This window comes from Lissotriton helveticus, chromosome 4_2 (genome assembly GCF_964261635.1).
Source record: "Lissotriton helveticus chromosome 4_2, aLisHel1.1, whole genome shotgun sequence".
Lineage (NCBI taxonomy): Eukaryota > Metazoa > Chordata > Amphibia > Caudata > Salamandridae > Lissotriton > Lissotriton helveticus.
The window spans coordinates 106,310,819-106,326,240 of NC_136064.1; the positions used below are offsets into that span (position 1 = coordinate 106,310,819).

The 15,422-nt window shown below is 49.3% G+C and overlaps 1 protein-coding gene across 9 annotated transcripts in view; it reads right to left on the reverse strand.

Annotated features, from left to right (window-relative positions):
• Positions 1 to 15,422, reverse strand: part of MED12 (mediator complex subunit 12) — a 614,738-nt gene that overhangs the window by 139,087 nt on the left and 460,229 nt on the right. For all 9 annotated transcript variants that reach the window (XM_078640219.1, XM_078640216.1, XM_078640215.1 and 6 more), the window contains one exon: positions 11,837 to 11,987. In XM_078640219.1, coding sequence (XP_078496345.1) covers positions 11,837 to 11,987 — 151 coding nt within the window. The remainder of the gene's footprint in view (positions 1 to 11,836; positions 11,988 to 15,422) is intronic.

Below are 15,422 nucleotides of genomic sequence, written 5' to 3' on the forward strand. Positions count from 1 at the left end.
TTTTTATTTGAATAGTTTTAAGCCATACGGAATTACAAAAACATAGGCCGTTTTCACTTCCACCTTAGAACATTTCTACAAGCAGGACTTCTTGTTGACATTCAGAATGAAAGTGCGGGATCCATCAGTATTCAAGCCCTATAGATAGGCTGGAGTGAATAGCACCACTGTTGTGCCACTACACTCGCCACAGTGGGAAGAGCCCAATATGACTGGAAGCTGAACCCAATATGGTTGGAAGCCGAACCCAATATGGCTGGAAGCCGAACCCAATATGGCTGGAAGCCGAACCCAGTATGGCTGGAAGCCGAACCAAGTATGGCTGGAAGCCGAACCCAATATGGCTGGAAGCCGAACCCAATATGGCAGGAAGCCGCAACAACAATGCAGTGTTCTAGAGGAAGAGAAGAATATTAATGTAACTGTGGCTGAGTCCTAATTTGAAATAACTTGTTGTGCTGGGTATAATGCATGGAGTATTGTGGCGCACACATCAGTTCCCATCCGATAATTTCATAAGTGTGCCTTTCTAGCATTAGAGTAATGGAAACTGGGCTGGTAATATGCACCAGAAGTGCTAATTGCCACTTGAGTCTCAGTCAGCACAGGACATTCTTCCTATCAGAAAGAAAGCTCCATTAAATGGGCGTTTAACTTCATAGGACTGGAAAACCATCAACTACAGCCTCCGGAGTAGTGGGAAACACTGCAGCCTTACCAGTGTATTCGTACTGGCACTGCGGTCAAACGATTAATAGCTAAAGCCACTGAAATTTGCAGTATGGAGAGGAACAAATTATGGGGCAGGGTTGAATGAATTTTATAGCAAGAAAAAGCAAAATGTGTGACTTACATAACTTTGGCATATTCACACATTAACATTGTCTCGGCAAAGGTTTAACCTTATCCGTACAAGTTTGACATCCAAATACACTAGGAAGCAACTTAACAGTGACCAGTCAACCTTTGCATAAGATGTTTCGCAGCAACAAGTGCAGCTGCAATTTTAAGCCTTTTGAGATAGAAATTTTTTGATTAAAATCTAAAATAAGCAGCAGATAATTATGCGGCAAATCCGTAATTCTGCAGCTTTGTTAATTGTGAAGGCAATAGATGTGAAAGTGACAATTAAAGTGCAGGTTAGGTCATCAATTTTCGACAGCTTTAAGTAAATTTAACGGAGCTGAACGCATTTCTGCATAATTTGGCCGTAATCTGTAAAATGAAGAGGGCAGTGCAGGTTTTAATCGTTCAACTCATTGTGGGAGTTCCACACGAATCCTCTGTCCTATTTCCAGTATATCTTATATACATGCATGTAAATGTAGTCTCTGAAGGGCGTGCAATCAATCAATCAATCACAGGTTTGTTAAGCGCTACTACTCACCAGTGAGGGTCTCAAGGCGCTGGTGGAGGGGGTTTTCGCAGGTTCCAGTCCATCAAGGAGGGGGGGTCTGTCGACGAGGCAGGTTTTGAGGTTTCTTGTGAAGATGGGGAGCGATGTTGTCTGTCTGAGGTGGAGAGGGAGGGCGTTCCAGGCTCTGACCACAAGGAAGGGGCCACAGCCTGATCTGGTCTTTCTAGTGCGGGAGACCACGGCGTAGGAGAGTTGGGCTGATCGTAGGGTCCTTTGGGGTGTGTGGAATTTGAGTTGGCTGTTCAGGTATGCTGGTCCGGTGTCATGGAGGGCCTTTGAGTGTGGGTGAGCGTCTTGAAGGTGACTCCTGCTTCGATGGGGAGCCAGTGGAGTGTGCGCAGATGCTGGTTGATGTGGCAGTGTTTTGGCAGGTTGAGGACCAGTCTTGTGGCGGCGTTCTGGATGTTCTGTATCTTGTGTGTGAGGTTTTTGTTTGTTACGGCGTAGAGTGCGTTGCCGTAGTCGAGTCTGCTGGTGACCAGTGTGTGAGTAACGGTCTTTTTGTGTTCGAGGGGGATCCATTTGAAGGTCTTGCGTAGGAGGCGGAGGGTGTGGAAGCAGGAGGATGAGACGACGCTGATCTGGTGGTCCATTTTGAGTTCGGAGTCCAGGCTGATTCCCAGGTTGCGTGCGTGGTCCGTGGGGGTGGGCGGACTTCTGAGGGCGGGGGGCCACTAGGTGTCGTTGCAGGCGTCAGGGTGTGGGCCCATGATGAGTACTTCTGTTTTGTTGGTGTTTAGTCGAAGGCAGCTGTTTTTCATCCATTTGGAGACGGCTTCCATGCCTTCTCAAAAATTGTGTCTGGTGGTGTTGGGCTCGTTGGATAGGAAGAGGATAAGTTGGGTGTCGTCTGCGTATAACACAATGTTGAGTGCGTAGGTTCGGACGATGGGGGCGAGCGGAGCCATGTAGACATTGAAGAGCGTAGGGCTGAGGGATGACCCCTGGGGGACTCCGCAGGAAGTAGGTGTAGGGTCCGAGAGGAAAGGGGGGAGTCTGACCCGCTGCGGTCTACCGGAGAGGAAGGAGCTTATCCATTCGAGGGCCTTGTCTTGAATCCCTGCTTCGTGGAGCCTGTGTATTAGGACGCAGTGAGAGACTGTGTCGAACGCCGCTGAGAGGTCAAGGAGGATGAGGGCTGCTGTTTCTCCTTTGTCCAGTAGGGTGCGGATGTAATCTGTTGCGGCGAGGAGGGTGGTTTCCCTGCTGTGGTTTTTTCTGAAGCCGGAGTCAAGAATGTTGTGCTTTTCGATTAATGTGGCGAGTTGGCTGTTGATGGCTTTCTCAATGACTTTCACTGGGAAGGGGAGCAGGGAGATGGGTCTGTAGTTTTTGAGGTCGGTGGGGTACGCCGAGGGTTTCTTGAGGAGGGGGGTTGATCCTGGCGTGTTTCCAGTCTTCGGGGATCGATGCGGTTGCCAAGGAGTGGTTGATGGTGTAGCGGAGCATGGGTGCAATGGTGTCAGCGGCTCTGTTGAAAATGTGGTGGGGACAGGGGTCCATGGGGTTCATCGTCTTCAGTGTGTCTTCGGTGGTGAGGGCTGTTAAGTTGTCGATCATTGCCTTCATAGTGTCTGGGTGGTTAGTGAGGGTTCAGTGTGTTGGTTGTCTTCATCAAAGTTGTCGTAGATGCTCTTGATTTTGTGGTGGAAAAAGGTGCTGAGTTTGTCGCAGAGGTCTTGTGAGGGTGGAATGTTGGTGGACTCGCTGTTAGGTTGGGCGAACTCCTTGTTGATGTTGAAGGGTTCTTTGCTGTTGTGTGCGAGGGTGAAGATTCTGTCTTGAATTGCATTTTTCCTCATTTTTCTGATGAGTTGGTGGTGGACTTTGGTGGCGGCTCTGAAGTTGTTGTGCGCTTCTGTGGATTTGGTGTTCCTCCAGTCCTTTTCGAGGCGGCGGCGGGTGCATATGGACTTTCGAAGTTCGGTGGTAAACCATCTAGCTTTCTAGGCGTGGGTGGTGGTGTTTTTCTTGAGGGGGGCTAAGGTGTTGGCACTGTCTGTGATCCATCTGTGCAGGGTTTGGGTTGCAGCGTTGGGGTCGTCGTTTTCTGCGACAGCAGGGGTGGAGTTGCTGAGTGATGAGGTTAGCTGGTCGTCGGTGATTCTGGTCCAATTTCTTCGTGGGAGCAGGTGTGGGTGTCTGTGAGTGGTGGGTGTTCTGAAGTTTAAGTGGACGCATCGATGGTCAGTCCATGGGAGTTCGGTGGTGTTGCTGAAGGTGATGGAGTTTCCTGTAGTGAAGAGGGGGTCGAGGGTGTGTCCTGCTGAGTGCGTGGGTTCGGTCACGATCTGGCGGAGTCCAATTTTGTGGAGGTTGTCCAGTAGGGATGTGGTGCTGGGGTCCAGTTGTTTGTCGAGGTGGAAGTTGAGGTCTCCCAGTAGGGTGTAGTTGGTGGACGCGATGGCATGCGGGGAGATGTCGGTGATGGATTCGGCAAATGGTCCACGGGGTCCAGGGGGTCGGTAGATGAGGGTTCCTCGGAGGGTGGAGGTAGGGCTGGCCAGTATCTTGAAGTGAAGGTGTTCCATCAGGTCTGTGGGCTCATCGGGGAGTGTGCTCAGGCGGAGAGTGGATTTGTGGAGGATGGCGATTCCATCTCCCGAGCGGTTCAGGTGGTCCTTCCTGGAGAAATTGTATCCTTGGGGGATGATGATGGCCATGTCCAGTCCCGAGGAGGTGTTGGTTAATGTTTTGGTGCTTGGTTATTGTTTGCTTTTGGAATAACTGCTGAAACTTAAAAACTCATTCTCAAAATGTGAAACCTCACAGAAGCTTCCTGATTAGACCTGCATGAAAGGACAAAGGCAATGACTTCCTTTCACCTGTCTCGGTTCATCCACTCATGGAAGAGGTCTCCAACAGCACTCTGAACTTTAACTACATTATTCAACGTGATGACCAGCGTGACTGCCCTTCAGTACCCCGACTCATGGTGGGTGTGGTTTGATACCTTCCAACGAATACAACCAAGAAAGGAAAAAACGTGAGGTGCTGCTAGTGAGATGAAGTGGACGAAAAAAAACAGATTGCTTTACCTTTTGCAATCCATATGGAAAATACCTCTAGGAGAATTCCCTGCCCCTTGGTGCATAACAGGAGTCAACTGGCGTTAACCTGACCTGTTACACGCTGCTTTTATAGTAGACCAGAAATATACATGTAGGAACCAAGAAAGACGAGCTTTAGTAACACATGGAGAATGACAGAGAAGACATGGGAGCGAGGCACACGGCAGGCTGAAAAGATGTTTGACCCGATGAGAGACATAAGCTATGCACAGCGTGGGGATGCTGTGAGGGCTGGCATAAAGGCGGGGGAGGGGGCAGAAGAGAAGCTTGAGATGCAGCGTGGGGCAGGCTGTGAGGGGCCACAGAAGAGAGGCTCCAGATGCATGCAGATGTTGTGAGGGCTGGCAGGGAGGGGCCCCAGAAGAGAGGCTCCGGATGCGAGGCTCTGTGAGTTTGAAGTGAACGCGACGTGGGGATGTTGTGAGGGCTGGCAGGGAGGGGCCCTAGAAGAGAGGCTCCTGATGCGAGGGTCTGCGAGTTTGAAATTAATGCGGCGTGGGGATGCCGTGAGGGCTTACAGAGAGGGGTCCCAGAAGAGGAGCCCCAGAAGAGGGGGCGCCAGAAGAGGGGCTCCGGATGCGAGGCTCTGCCAGTTTGAAGGGAATGCGGTGTGGGGGTGCTGTGAGGTATGGCAGGGAGGGGCCCCAGATGAGGTGTGGGGATTTTGTGAGGGCTGGTAGGGAGGGTCCCCAGAAGAGAAACTCCGGATGCGAGGCTCTGCACGTTTGAAGTGAATGCGCCTGTCCTCTCATGGTGCTGTGTCTTTGCAACGTGATTAGATGTGCCATCGTTTCTGACCGTATTTGTTGGACTTGGCCCTTCTGGCAGGTTCACCCCTAAACTTTTTGCTTTTAATGGTGACCTGGTGATGGTGATTTTTGGGTTCTGCGCACTTTCACTGTGTCCCAGTGGAAAGTGCGTGCGCACTCTGAGTGCGTGGAGTCAGGTTGGCCTGCCCTCCCATAGGAATGCATGGGGAATGTATGTGTCCCTGGTAGTTCCTGATGCGTGGGGTGTACAGGCTCGAGTCTGGTATGTGTGGACTCGTGTGATTGAATGCTGAGAAATGATGTATGCGGCATGAATGTGTCTAGTGTGGTAGTGCCACTTCTAGACATGGCTATGTGTGCTGTGAAGGTGCTGGCGTGTGATTGGCTGGAGCTGGCTGGGATGCCAGGCTCCCTGAGTCATGATGGGTCTGCCCGGTGGTGAGTGTGGAGATTAGCATGCTGATGGCTGGGGAGGAGTGCCCCTGTGTCTTGAATGAGGCTGGGCTTTCCCCCACACAATGCTGGCTCCGCCCCCTGTGGTGCGTCTAACGACCCTAGCCTCCCTAGTGAATGGAAGGGGTGGTTGAGCAATCAAGGGTGCTCCAAAACCAGCTGCGACTGGTTTCTCCCCACCCTGCACCTACAGACAAAGGAATGTGGTGTATAAAAATGGGGCTGTGTCCCCACACAAACTGTTCTCTTCCAGGATCCTGCCTGAGGGGGCTGCTGCTGTTGCTGGGCCAGAGGACCGCCACTTGGACTGTCTCCCTGCTTGGAGACCCAGTGAGCTGGTTCTGGGCCCAGCCTTGCCCCCTGCCTGCTGCATTTCTTGAAGGGCTCTTGCTGTACTTTTGGAGCCTCCAGCGCCTGGAAGCGCTTTGATTTCCTGCCAGCGCTTGGGAGCGCTGTATACACCTGCCTAGCGCTTAGGAGCGCTTCATTTCCCTGAATCGCCTGGGAGCGCTTGATCTTGGGGCCCCAGCGCTTAAGAGGGCTTTATTTTGTCTCTAGCGGCTGCCCACGCCGCATTTCGAGTGAGGAAACGCCGGTTCCCACCCGGCATTTGCCCCAGTGATTTGCCGCTGTTTTTATATTTTTCTAATTTAACTCGATGGAGCCCACCCCTCGGTTAACTATTCCCCCGCCTAGAGTGCCTGAAACGGGCCGCCGCGCTGCCCGCGACGACCCGGAAGTGGTTGTCAGGCCGGCCAATTAGAGCGTGGCCTGACCGGAAGTCCCGACCCCGCAGCCCGAGAGGAAGGAAGGCACCTGCTGCATCGGGCCGGCGAGGCTCTCACAAGTGAGAGCCCCGGCCGCCGGCGAAAAGAAGCAAAGTCCGTCGGAAAAGAGCCGCCGGGCAGAGGAGACTGCGACCGAGGAGAGTCCCGAGGAGCGGGAGCTCTCCAGCCAGCTGCCACGAGACCGGTGAGTGCACCCAAGAAGGAGAGGAGGGGGCGTCTTGGCACATTGCCGGTGCCCGCCCCTCCCCTCCAGAGCAAGGGGCCGTTGTGTCAAAAGGCCCGTGGGGCCCTACTTAAGTCAGAGTCCCCCCAGTGGGACCCTACAGTAGAAGGGGGCATCTTAGTGTTGGAGCCGCGAGAGGCTCTTAAGTGCCACATCTGTTGCAGAGTCCCGAGGCTCCTGGGGGCATTTGCATATTCCGAGTTCCCCAGAGAGGAACTCCAACAATGGCCGCATTGGGTGCTTGAGCCTGAAAGGCTCAAGGGGGCAATATTGCTGAAGCCCCGAGGCCCCAGAGGGCCGTTTGCGATCCCGAGTCCCCAGAGGGGGGACTCCAACGTCCAAGGGGCATTGTGTTCGAGCCGCGAAGGCTCCCCGGGGGCACCATTGTTCTAGGTGTGTTTTTAGAGCCCTGAGAGGCTCAGGGGGACCGTTTATTTGTTCAGGGCCTGGAAGGCTCCAACGTTGTCCCCACCATTTTCACCAGTTGCCCAGCACTTTGTGGGTAACTGCCACGTTTAGGCCCCCTGACTTTGGGATACAGGGCATCCTAGCCCTAGAGGCCAGTTGGCCTAGGGACTGCCACAGGTTGTGGCTAATGTGATTCTGGCGCATTTATGATTTATGTGCCAATGTGATTACTGCACAATTGTTATTGCTACACCTCTGAATGTTTTTAGGCATCATGTGTTTTCCTCCCCTGCACCTCTGAATGTGTTTTAATGCGTCATGTGCCATGTTCTTACACCTCTGAATGTATGTTATGCATCATGTGTTATGTGCTTACACCCCTACAGGTATTGTGATACTTAGGTGGTTGTTTTTCTCCTAGTGCAGGTGGTGCTAGTGAGGTCCTGGTTACCAGTAGTTACTGGTTGTGTACTACAGTGATTTTACATTCTATGTGCTATGTTCTAAAAGTGTTACTTCTAAAAGTGCATATTCCTGACAGTGGTCCAGGTGGCCCTGTCTTGTACATATCCCCTGTAAATTCTGCCCGTGCCTGTTGGCACATTGTAAAATGTGTGTTTTTATCTAATGTGTTTTGGTGTAATACAAAGACTATTTTTATATAACCTTGTGTGGAGTTTCCTTTGTGGTGGGCCTTGGGCGTTGTTGCTGCAAATACTTAACTCACATTGCCTCCAAGTTTAGCCTTGCTGCTCGCGCCACGTTACCTAGAGAGTGAGCAGGTGTTATCTTGGCGTGTAACTCCCTTGCCCTGACTTAGGAGTGGTGGTCTCTGACTGACTTTGGCGCAAGCCCTGGCCAGCCAGGGATCCCATTTCTAACAGTATTTATAATGTTCTTACCTTCATGATAAGCTCTCTTTTTAGAGCAACGCTCTCCTCGCTTTGGGGCCTTGAAATGGAATAAAGCGCTATGCACATAATCCCCTGCGTCCACCTCCTAACAGCACACTTCTGTGTAATGAAGGGATCGCCCTTCTCATGCACTCATGGGGACACACAGGGAAACAAATGGGAGGAAGAGGTTAAGGGTGGCTAGATGGTGGGAGTGTGACTGAGGGAAACAGAAATAAACCCCTGTAAAAAAGCTGATTCATTCGGAGAGACAATGTGGCATTACATGCAAACCTGGGGAGTTTGGAACTGGGGACGTAGTTTGAGTCTTGGCGCGTGCTCTCTGTGCCATCCAAAAATAAAATGCAGATACATGTCAAGTATTAAAAATTCAGTAAAACAATGTTGAAATCCAGCTATTTATTGTTGTCTTTCTGCGATTTCAAAGGGAACTGCAGGCAGATGCAGTGCGAGAATACACGTGACAACACCCCTCCCCCCAACCCCCTCCAAAAAAAGCTTTGCTGAAGCTGGCGTCACGCGAGTGCTGTGTACGTAATTAGGTAAATAGTTCTCTGAACTGCTAATGAAAACTCTAGAGTAAGAACACATGCAAGAGGGCCAGTCCTCATGGAAGGCAACAACAGAGTAAAGAGAGGTAACTAAGGGGGGGGACTAATAAGCCTATTAACAAATCAGAAGACAACATTGAAAAAGGACAATGCCACAAGCCAAATCAAAATACGGGCAGACCTTGAAGTCAATACCTGAATACAGAGTGTAACAAAGAGACAGCGCAAGCGCTCCCTAGGGGAGACCTAAAAAATAATAAATGTAACTTACAATCCAAAATAAACGTAGTGTGGCGTTTGTAGCACATGAAATATGTATGGGCCTCTTGAAGTAAAGATACAATTATCTTTGCACAGTGAATACGACTAAAATGAAATACTGCTCTCCACTGGAAGCCAAAGGGATCCCCACTTTGACGTCTGAAATAGGTTTGTGCTTCCTAATCTCTCAAGCAAGTCACAGGCGGTGCCGTGTACAAGGCTTTCTTAGAAAGGACAAAGACTGGACCACTACAGCAGTTTAGAAGACAGCAAAGTGTCTCAGCCCTTTCATTTATTTATTTTATTTATTTATTCAAAGTTTTATATAGCGCAAACAAGATCTTTGCAGATATCAGAGCGCTTCACAGAAACAGGGGGTGGGGGCAACAGGAGGGTGACTAAACAGACTATTGGGTACAGTATAATAGTCAATAGCATAATAGGATAGCAGTCATGTACTGATAAAATACCAATAAACAATCAGGTAAACAGTAATATAAGACGGTGCAAAGTCTTTGATCCAGCTACAGTAGAGTTCAGGAGAGCTTAGGCTATAGGGATGGCTTATACCACTTTCTTAGAATTACAGAGAACAAGGGGTAGGGACATCAAGAGGGTGATTCAACAAACTAATGTATACAATATAGTAGTAGGTAGTAAGTGAGTAGCATAATAGGATTGCAATCATGTAAGAATATAATACCATTAGACAATCAGGTAACCAATGATACAAAAGCGGTGCAAAGTCTCTGATCCAACAACAATAAAGTTCAGGTAAACTTGGCCATAAGGATGGCTTTCACCTCTTTCTTGAAGAATGCAGTGGAGGAGATAAGCCTGGTTTCAGGAGGGAGTGCATTCCAGATCCTGGGTGCCATTCCTGAGGAGAGTTTGTAAGTTTTTTCCTTCCGGAATCTGCGAGGTTTCAGGAGTAGACTTTTTGTACTTCTATTGGATCTCGAACCTCCTGATATAGTCAATTTTTGAGTGAGGTAGTTGGGTGCCTTGTGGTGTACGGCCGAGTGTGTCATAACGGCAATTTTCAGCTGTATTCTGGCTTCAAAGGGCAGCCATTTCAGGGATTTCAAGTCAGGGGATATATGTGAGTGTTTTCTTGAGCCAGTAATGAGTCTTGCTGCAGCGTTCAGGGAGGCTCTTAGGGGTGCGGTTGTTGATAGCGGGAGTCCGCTGAGGGCCACAATTCCATAGTCTATGCGGGGATGACTAGGGCTTGTGCAGCAGTTTGGAAGTCCTTGGCTGGGAAGAAGGGTTTAAGTTTCCTCAATGTGTTGATTTGGAAATTAGCTCCTTTCGTTGCTTTGCTAATGTGCTGTTGCATGGTGAGCTTGGCGTCAAGTGTGATGCCTAAGGATTTCGCAGAATCCACGATGGTGGATCGGACATTGAGTGCTGTTAGGTGATTGAGCCAGATTTGGGTGGTGGTAATTTTCGCAGGAGGTGAGATCAGAAGGAACTCAGTTTTCAGAGCATTTAGTTTGAGGTGATTATTGGCCAACCACGATTGGGTGTTTCTAAGTGTGGAGTTCAGAAGTTTGATATCTTCCGGGGATTGTACCTTTAGGTAAAGTTGAGTGTCCTCGGCGTACATATGGAAGTGTACATTGGATGCTTGGAGCAAGGTGGCGAGTGGTTCCATGACGAGGTTGAACAGTGTGGGGGAAAGGGAAGATCCTTGTTATCCGCTAGTTCCATGAAGCTCCTGGGTGTAATGTGTTCTAGTGCTAGTTCTAGGAAGCTCCCAGTGGTTATGTGTTCTAATGCCAGTTCCATCATGTGCATATCCCTGGCAGTGGTCCCAGGGCCCTGCCCTGTATATAGTCCCTTGTAAACCCTGCCCGTGCCCCTGGCACCTTGTACGTTGCGTTGTCCTGTCTAAGTGTGTTCAACAATACAAAAGCTATTTTCCTTTGTATCTTGTGTGGAGTCCTTTTGTGGGGGTCCCGGGAGGTTGTTGCTGGGGGTGCGCGCGCAAATGCTTTACACATGACCTCTGAGATAGGCCTGACTGCTCGTGCCAAGCTACCAAGGGGGTGAGCAGGGGTTGTCTTGGCGGGTGACTTCCCTACCCTAACTAGAAATGGTGATTTCAGCCTGGCCTTGGCGCAAGCCTCGGCCGATCAGGGATCCCATTTCCAACATTGGTTATAATAAGATAACCTTGTTATCTCATCATGTGTGATATAGGGTTGGACTGCCCTCCAACAGAGGAGAACTATTTTTGCAATATAAAGATGAAGTTGCATAAAAACAGAAGCCAAAATCTCAACTTTATAATGATAAGGATGTTTGAGTTGCGGTGGAGGGTGAGAAATCTGTAGCATAAAAGTACTCTAAAAGGCTTGGTAAAGTTTACCGCCTGGCCTTTGTATGTTTTCTACCTTGCCAAGTGTGTTTTTCCCCCAGTGACCTCAACAATCATTCAAGGCCACTGTGAGTTCTCTTACTTCACAACTGTGAGACATCAGAGCTGGGCATGGATGTCGAAGGGACATGCAAAGTGTACCCCCATTGACCAGGGTGACTACTGTCCACTCTACCCAAGCGATGAGACTGTGCGGTGGCAGTATATAATTCACCGTTATCTTGCTTCCTGATGGAGAGACGGCCAATGGCTTCCTCTGTATGGTCTCCCATAATGCGGCTTCTTTGAGATGAAGTGTAAGTCATGCATGGAATGTAAGAGAGTAAGAAAGTGAGAGAGTCAGTGGGAGGGACTATTTTCTCACAAGTGTGTCTTGACCGGTGAGTGCTGGATCGCACTAGACTCCACGTGTGTGCTGCACACGATGGTGGTCACCTTTGTGCTGGGTTGCTAAGTCAATCTTGGGCATTAGAAGCTGCATGAGTAGGTGATCTGTCCCTCTCCTAAAAGTAGGAAACTTACAATACCATTTGAAGTGACTTTCATACTTCCTTTAAAAATACATTCAAATTCTACAAGCTGGATAGCTATGCTGACCTGCTGGAAGAGGCTGATTCTGTGTGTAGAGGCCCACAGGTGACTGTCCATATGGCATTCTCGAAATGGCATTTGGATTCTGATGATGCATCAGGTCAGACGCCATTCCCACTGTGTAGGGCATGCCTCGACCTGGAGTCATTCCAAATTCCTACAAGAAATAAAAGAACACCAGGGACAAGTGTGAAATACCAAGGAAGCAAGGACAGAAGAATATACATGAGGAAAGAAAGGGAACATACGCAGCAATGGAGAAGTGGGGAGGCAAAGGATGACGTCGAAAGAGAAAGAAAAGCATAATCTACAGTAAAAAGTTCAAAAGGGTGGGAAGGAGAGTGCAGGCTGGATCTCTAAATCTATCTAGTCTTGCCGCACGGAGTGGGCACAATGACCTCTCTGCAGGGCCTGACGACCAAGGCAGTAGTGCTTCATGAACGTATGTAGTGACGCCCATGTTGTAGTCTGGCTGATGTCAAGGCCAGGCAATCCGTATATTAACACAGCGGCCTAAGTCCTGGTGGAATGAGCTCTAAAGACCTTCCAAAGACTACTTCTTGGATTAAATACAGAAGATGATTCATCTCAAAAGGGTCCTCTTGTGCCCAGCATTCCTTTTTCTTTGCTCCAGAGAACCCCACAAAAAGTTGATTGTTTATTTGATAGTCCTTGTACGATCCATATAAAGGCTTAAAGCTCTTTTTTTGGGGTTCATCCCGTGAAACCTTTCCGCTTCTTTTGAGGGGTGACGGGTAGCAAAGAACAGAGTAAGAACTTCCTGTTGCAGAATGCAAGCATGGACATCTGAAGTGACAGCGATTACAGGGGGAATAGGAGGCAATATCTCGTTAGGGAAGGAGCTCAAGGGCTGAACCTGCTTTCTCTCGAAAGTGGCACAGTCCATTGAAGGGCATGTCCATCAGTTTCAATTGGACATCCCTGGAAAAGCCAGTGGAATGTGTCCAGACAAGGCAAGGGATGGATAAGCTGCACCACTGAATCCAGTGTGCCAAGGTCACAACAAAGGATCTGATAGACCATGTGTTATCCAGTGCACACAACATTAACAAAATGGTTACCGTAATGGTCCAGGAGATTTGAAAAAACCATCAACGCAATTTCCAATTGAGCACAGGAGAAAGTGGCTAGGAGGCAACAGTGGCGTTTGTGGAATGAGGTGGGAGGCTCCCTGAAGGGAAGATTGTTTTCTTCATTGCTTCAAGTTCTTTAAATCCCTGCCCATAGGAGTTGAATGTAACCAGTCAGAGCTCTGTGAAGAAGGATAACACCTCGATCACAAGACTCATGAGCAGAAGCCAGACAATGGCTGGTGGTTTACCACAGGGGCAGACGGTGTCTTGTCCCAAGTTGGCAAAATGGGGTCCATCAACGCCTTGTGAAAAGGACGCTGAGGGACAATCAGGGGAGATGCCAGCTTATTCGTTTCTGTTAGCCTTGCTCTGCTCTACAGGCAAAAAGATCTGAACAACCTGTGCAGCCTTGAGAAGGACATCCGTAAATGAGGCAATTGCATACGTGGGCGCCCCGGAAGGACACTCTGGGAACACCTCAGGGGAGGTGTCCAGGCCATTGGTATTCTCCAGGACTAATTAGTCCCCAGCACCTGTCGCAGTGGGGTTAGGGGAGAAGAATGTTGCTGTCTCACTGCGGTCATGGATGTTTCTCTATTTGATGTTCAGCATCTGACTGTAGTAAAATCAGAACCAGCTAGCCCCTCCAGCCGGCCAAAGTATTTATCACGAGGCAAGGACTATCCTCCACCCCCTCACCAACAGCTGTATTCTGCATCGTGATCACACCAAAAACAGCCTTCATCTTCAGAAGTAAGCTATGTGATGTAGCAGATGCGAAGTCCATGTTGGTGGCATCAAGGACAGCGCCGCAACCGGCAAGGATTGCATCAGATAAGAGGTGAATGCGTTGACTGGTGCCAGGGAAGGAGACCGGGACTAAGGCTGCTTCGTAGGATCCCAGATACACCTGAGGGAGCCAGGGTGGAGCGAAAGAGTGTCAACTCTGGGTGAAAACCACAAACTATGTGGAATCAGTTCGAGAGGCTGGAAACTGCAGGAAGAAAGTGGGAGGCTCCATTGACACAGCTAGTGCTGGGGCAGAGCCCCACCAAGATAGGCTTGAAAGAAGACACTGTGACCAGGGTAAGGAACAATGCTGCAGACGGGCAGACCCATCTCTTGAGCGAGATCAACATCAAAAAGCCAACAAGTTCCTCTTGCATTGCTTAGTCTGCATCTTTGAAGCAGCCCGCTTACATGACTTGCAGGTGTATGTGAGCCGGAGCGTGATCTAGAGCCAGACCTGGGTTTGGAGCTTCGTCCTGAGCCCATGACATGAACAGTTGGGCCTCCTGCTCCTCGACTGCCTTGGCATGCACAAGGCCACATTTAGCACACAATTTGGAGTGGTGCTTGGGCCTCAGGCACCAGTTACAGATGTTTGGAGGGTGCAAAAGCAGCGTCTTGTGCTCAAGAGGGTTTAAAGCCTGAAATGGTCATGGTATACAACCCTGAAAACACTGCAAGTGTAATAATTTGGAAATAAATGTTCGGAGGTGGCACCTTACGACTCCTTGATGTCATGTGTAGGGGTGGATCCAGAAGCCAAGACCGAGTTGAAGTGCCACCTATCGGGGCAGGGGAAGCATTTTCATGTCTGACGGCTAGGCGAGACTTAAGAAGTGCAGAGTAGCAGGTACAACTATCCACTAGAAACAAACATAGGTCAAGCTTCCAACAGATGCAAATATAATCTCAATACAAATCTATACATTACGACAGCATGGGGGTCATGCATATTAAAGTCCATACAAGGAATGTAATCTTGCAGTTGTGAGTGAAGAATGTTGTAAAGCCTGACAATTAAATAGCAGCTGACAAACTGCTCTTAGGGCATGCTCTAACTGAAGACTAACGTCTAACAATACACCTGAACGGAAGCAGCTGCCGATTGGTACAAGGTTTCAACATGCCTCAGTGGAAGCTGAGGATATCGGACTACAGCAGACATAGCTATAAATATGCCTCATTAAGAGCCTGAAGCGATGGGAGATCGGATCACTTTATGTCTACTCTGCAGCTGGGAGTAAAGGCATGATCAAAAAGGGATATGTGTGTAAGTGAGTGAGTGAGTGGGTGAGTGAGTGAGTGAGTGAGTGGGTGAGTGAGTGAGTGAGTGGGTGGGTGGGTGGGTGAGTGAGTGGGTGGGTGGGTGGGTGGGTGAGTGAGAGAGAGAGAGAGAACTTGACCCGGTATCAGGTATCAGAGCGCTTTACACAGCACCAGTTGCGTTACATAAGGACACATTCATTTTTGTTCGCATGGGGAGATTAAGTGAATTGCCCAGAATCACAGGATGTTCAGCGTCATTGCCAAGACTCGAAACCGGTTCCCCAGATTTGAAGTTGACCGCACTAGCCGTTAGGCCAACTCTTCTCCCCATTAGCTCTGAAGAGTCAATAAAAGTCTGAGGAATTCATAGTAACAAAAATGTGATTCCAATTACTCTATTAAAGCCTAGGAGATGCCAACGTACGAGCAGAAAGGTTTATTCA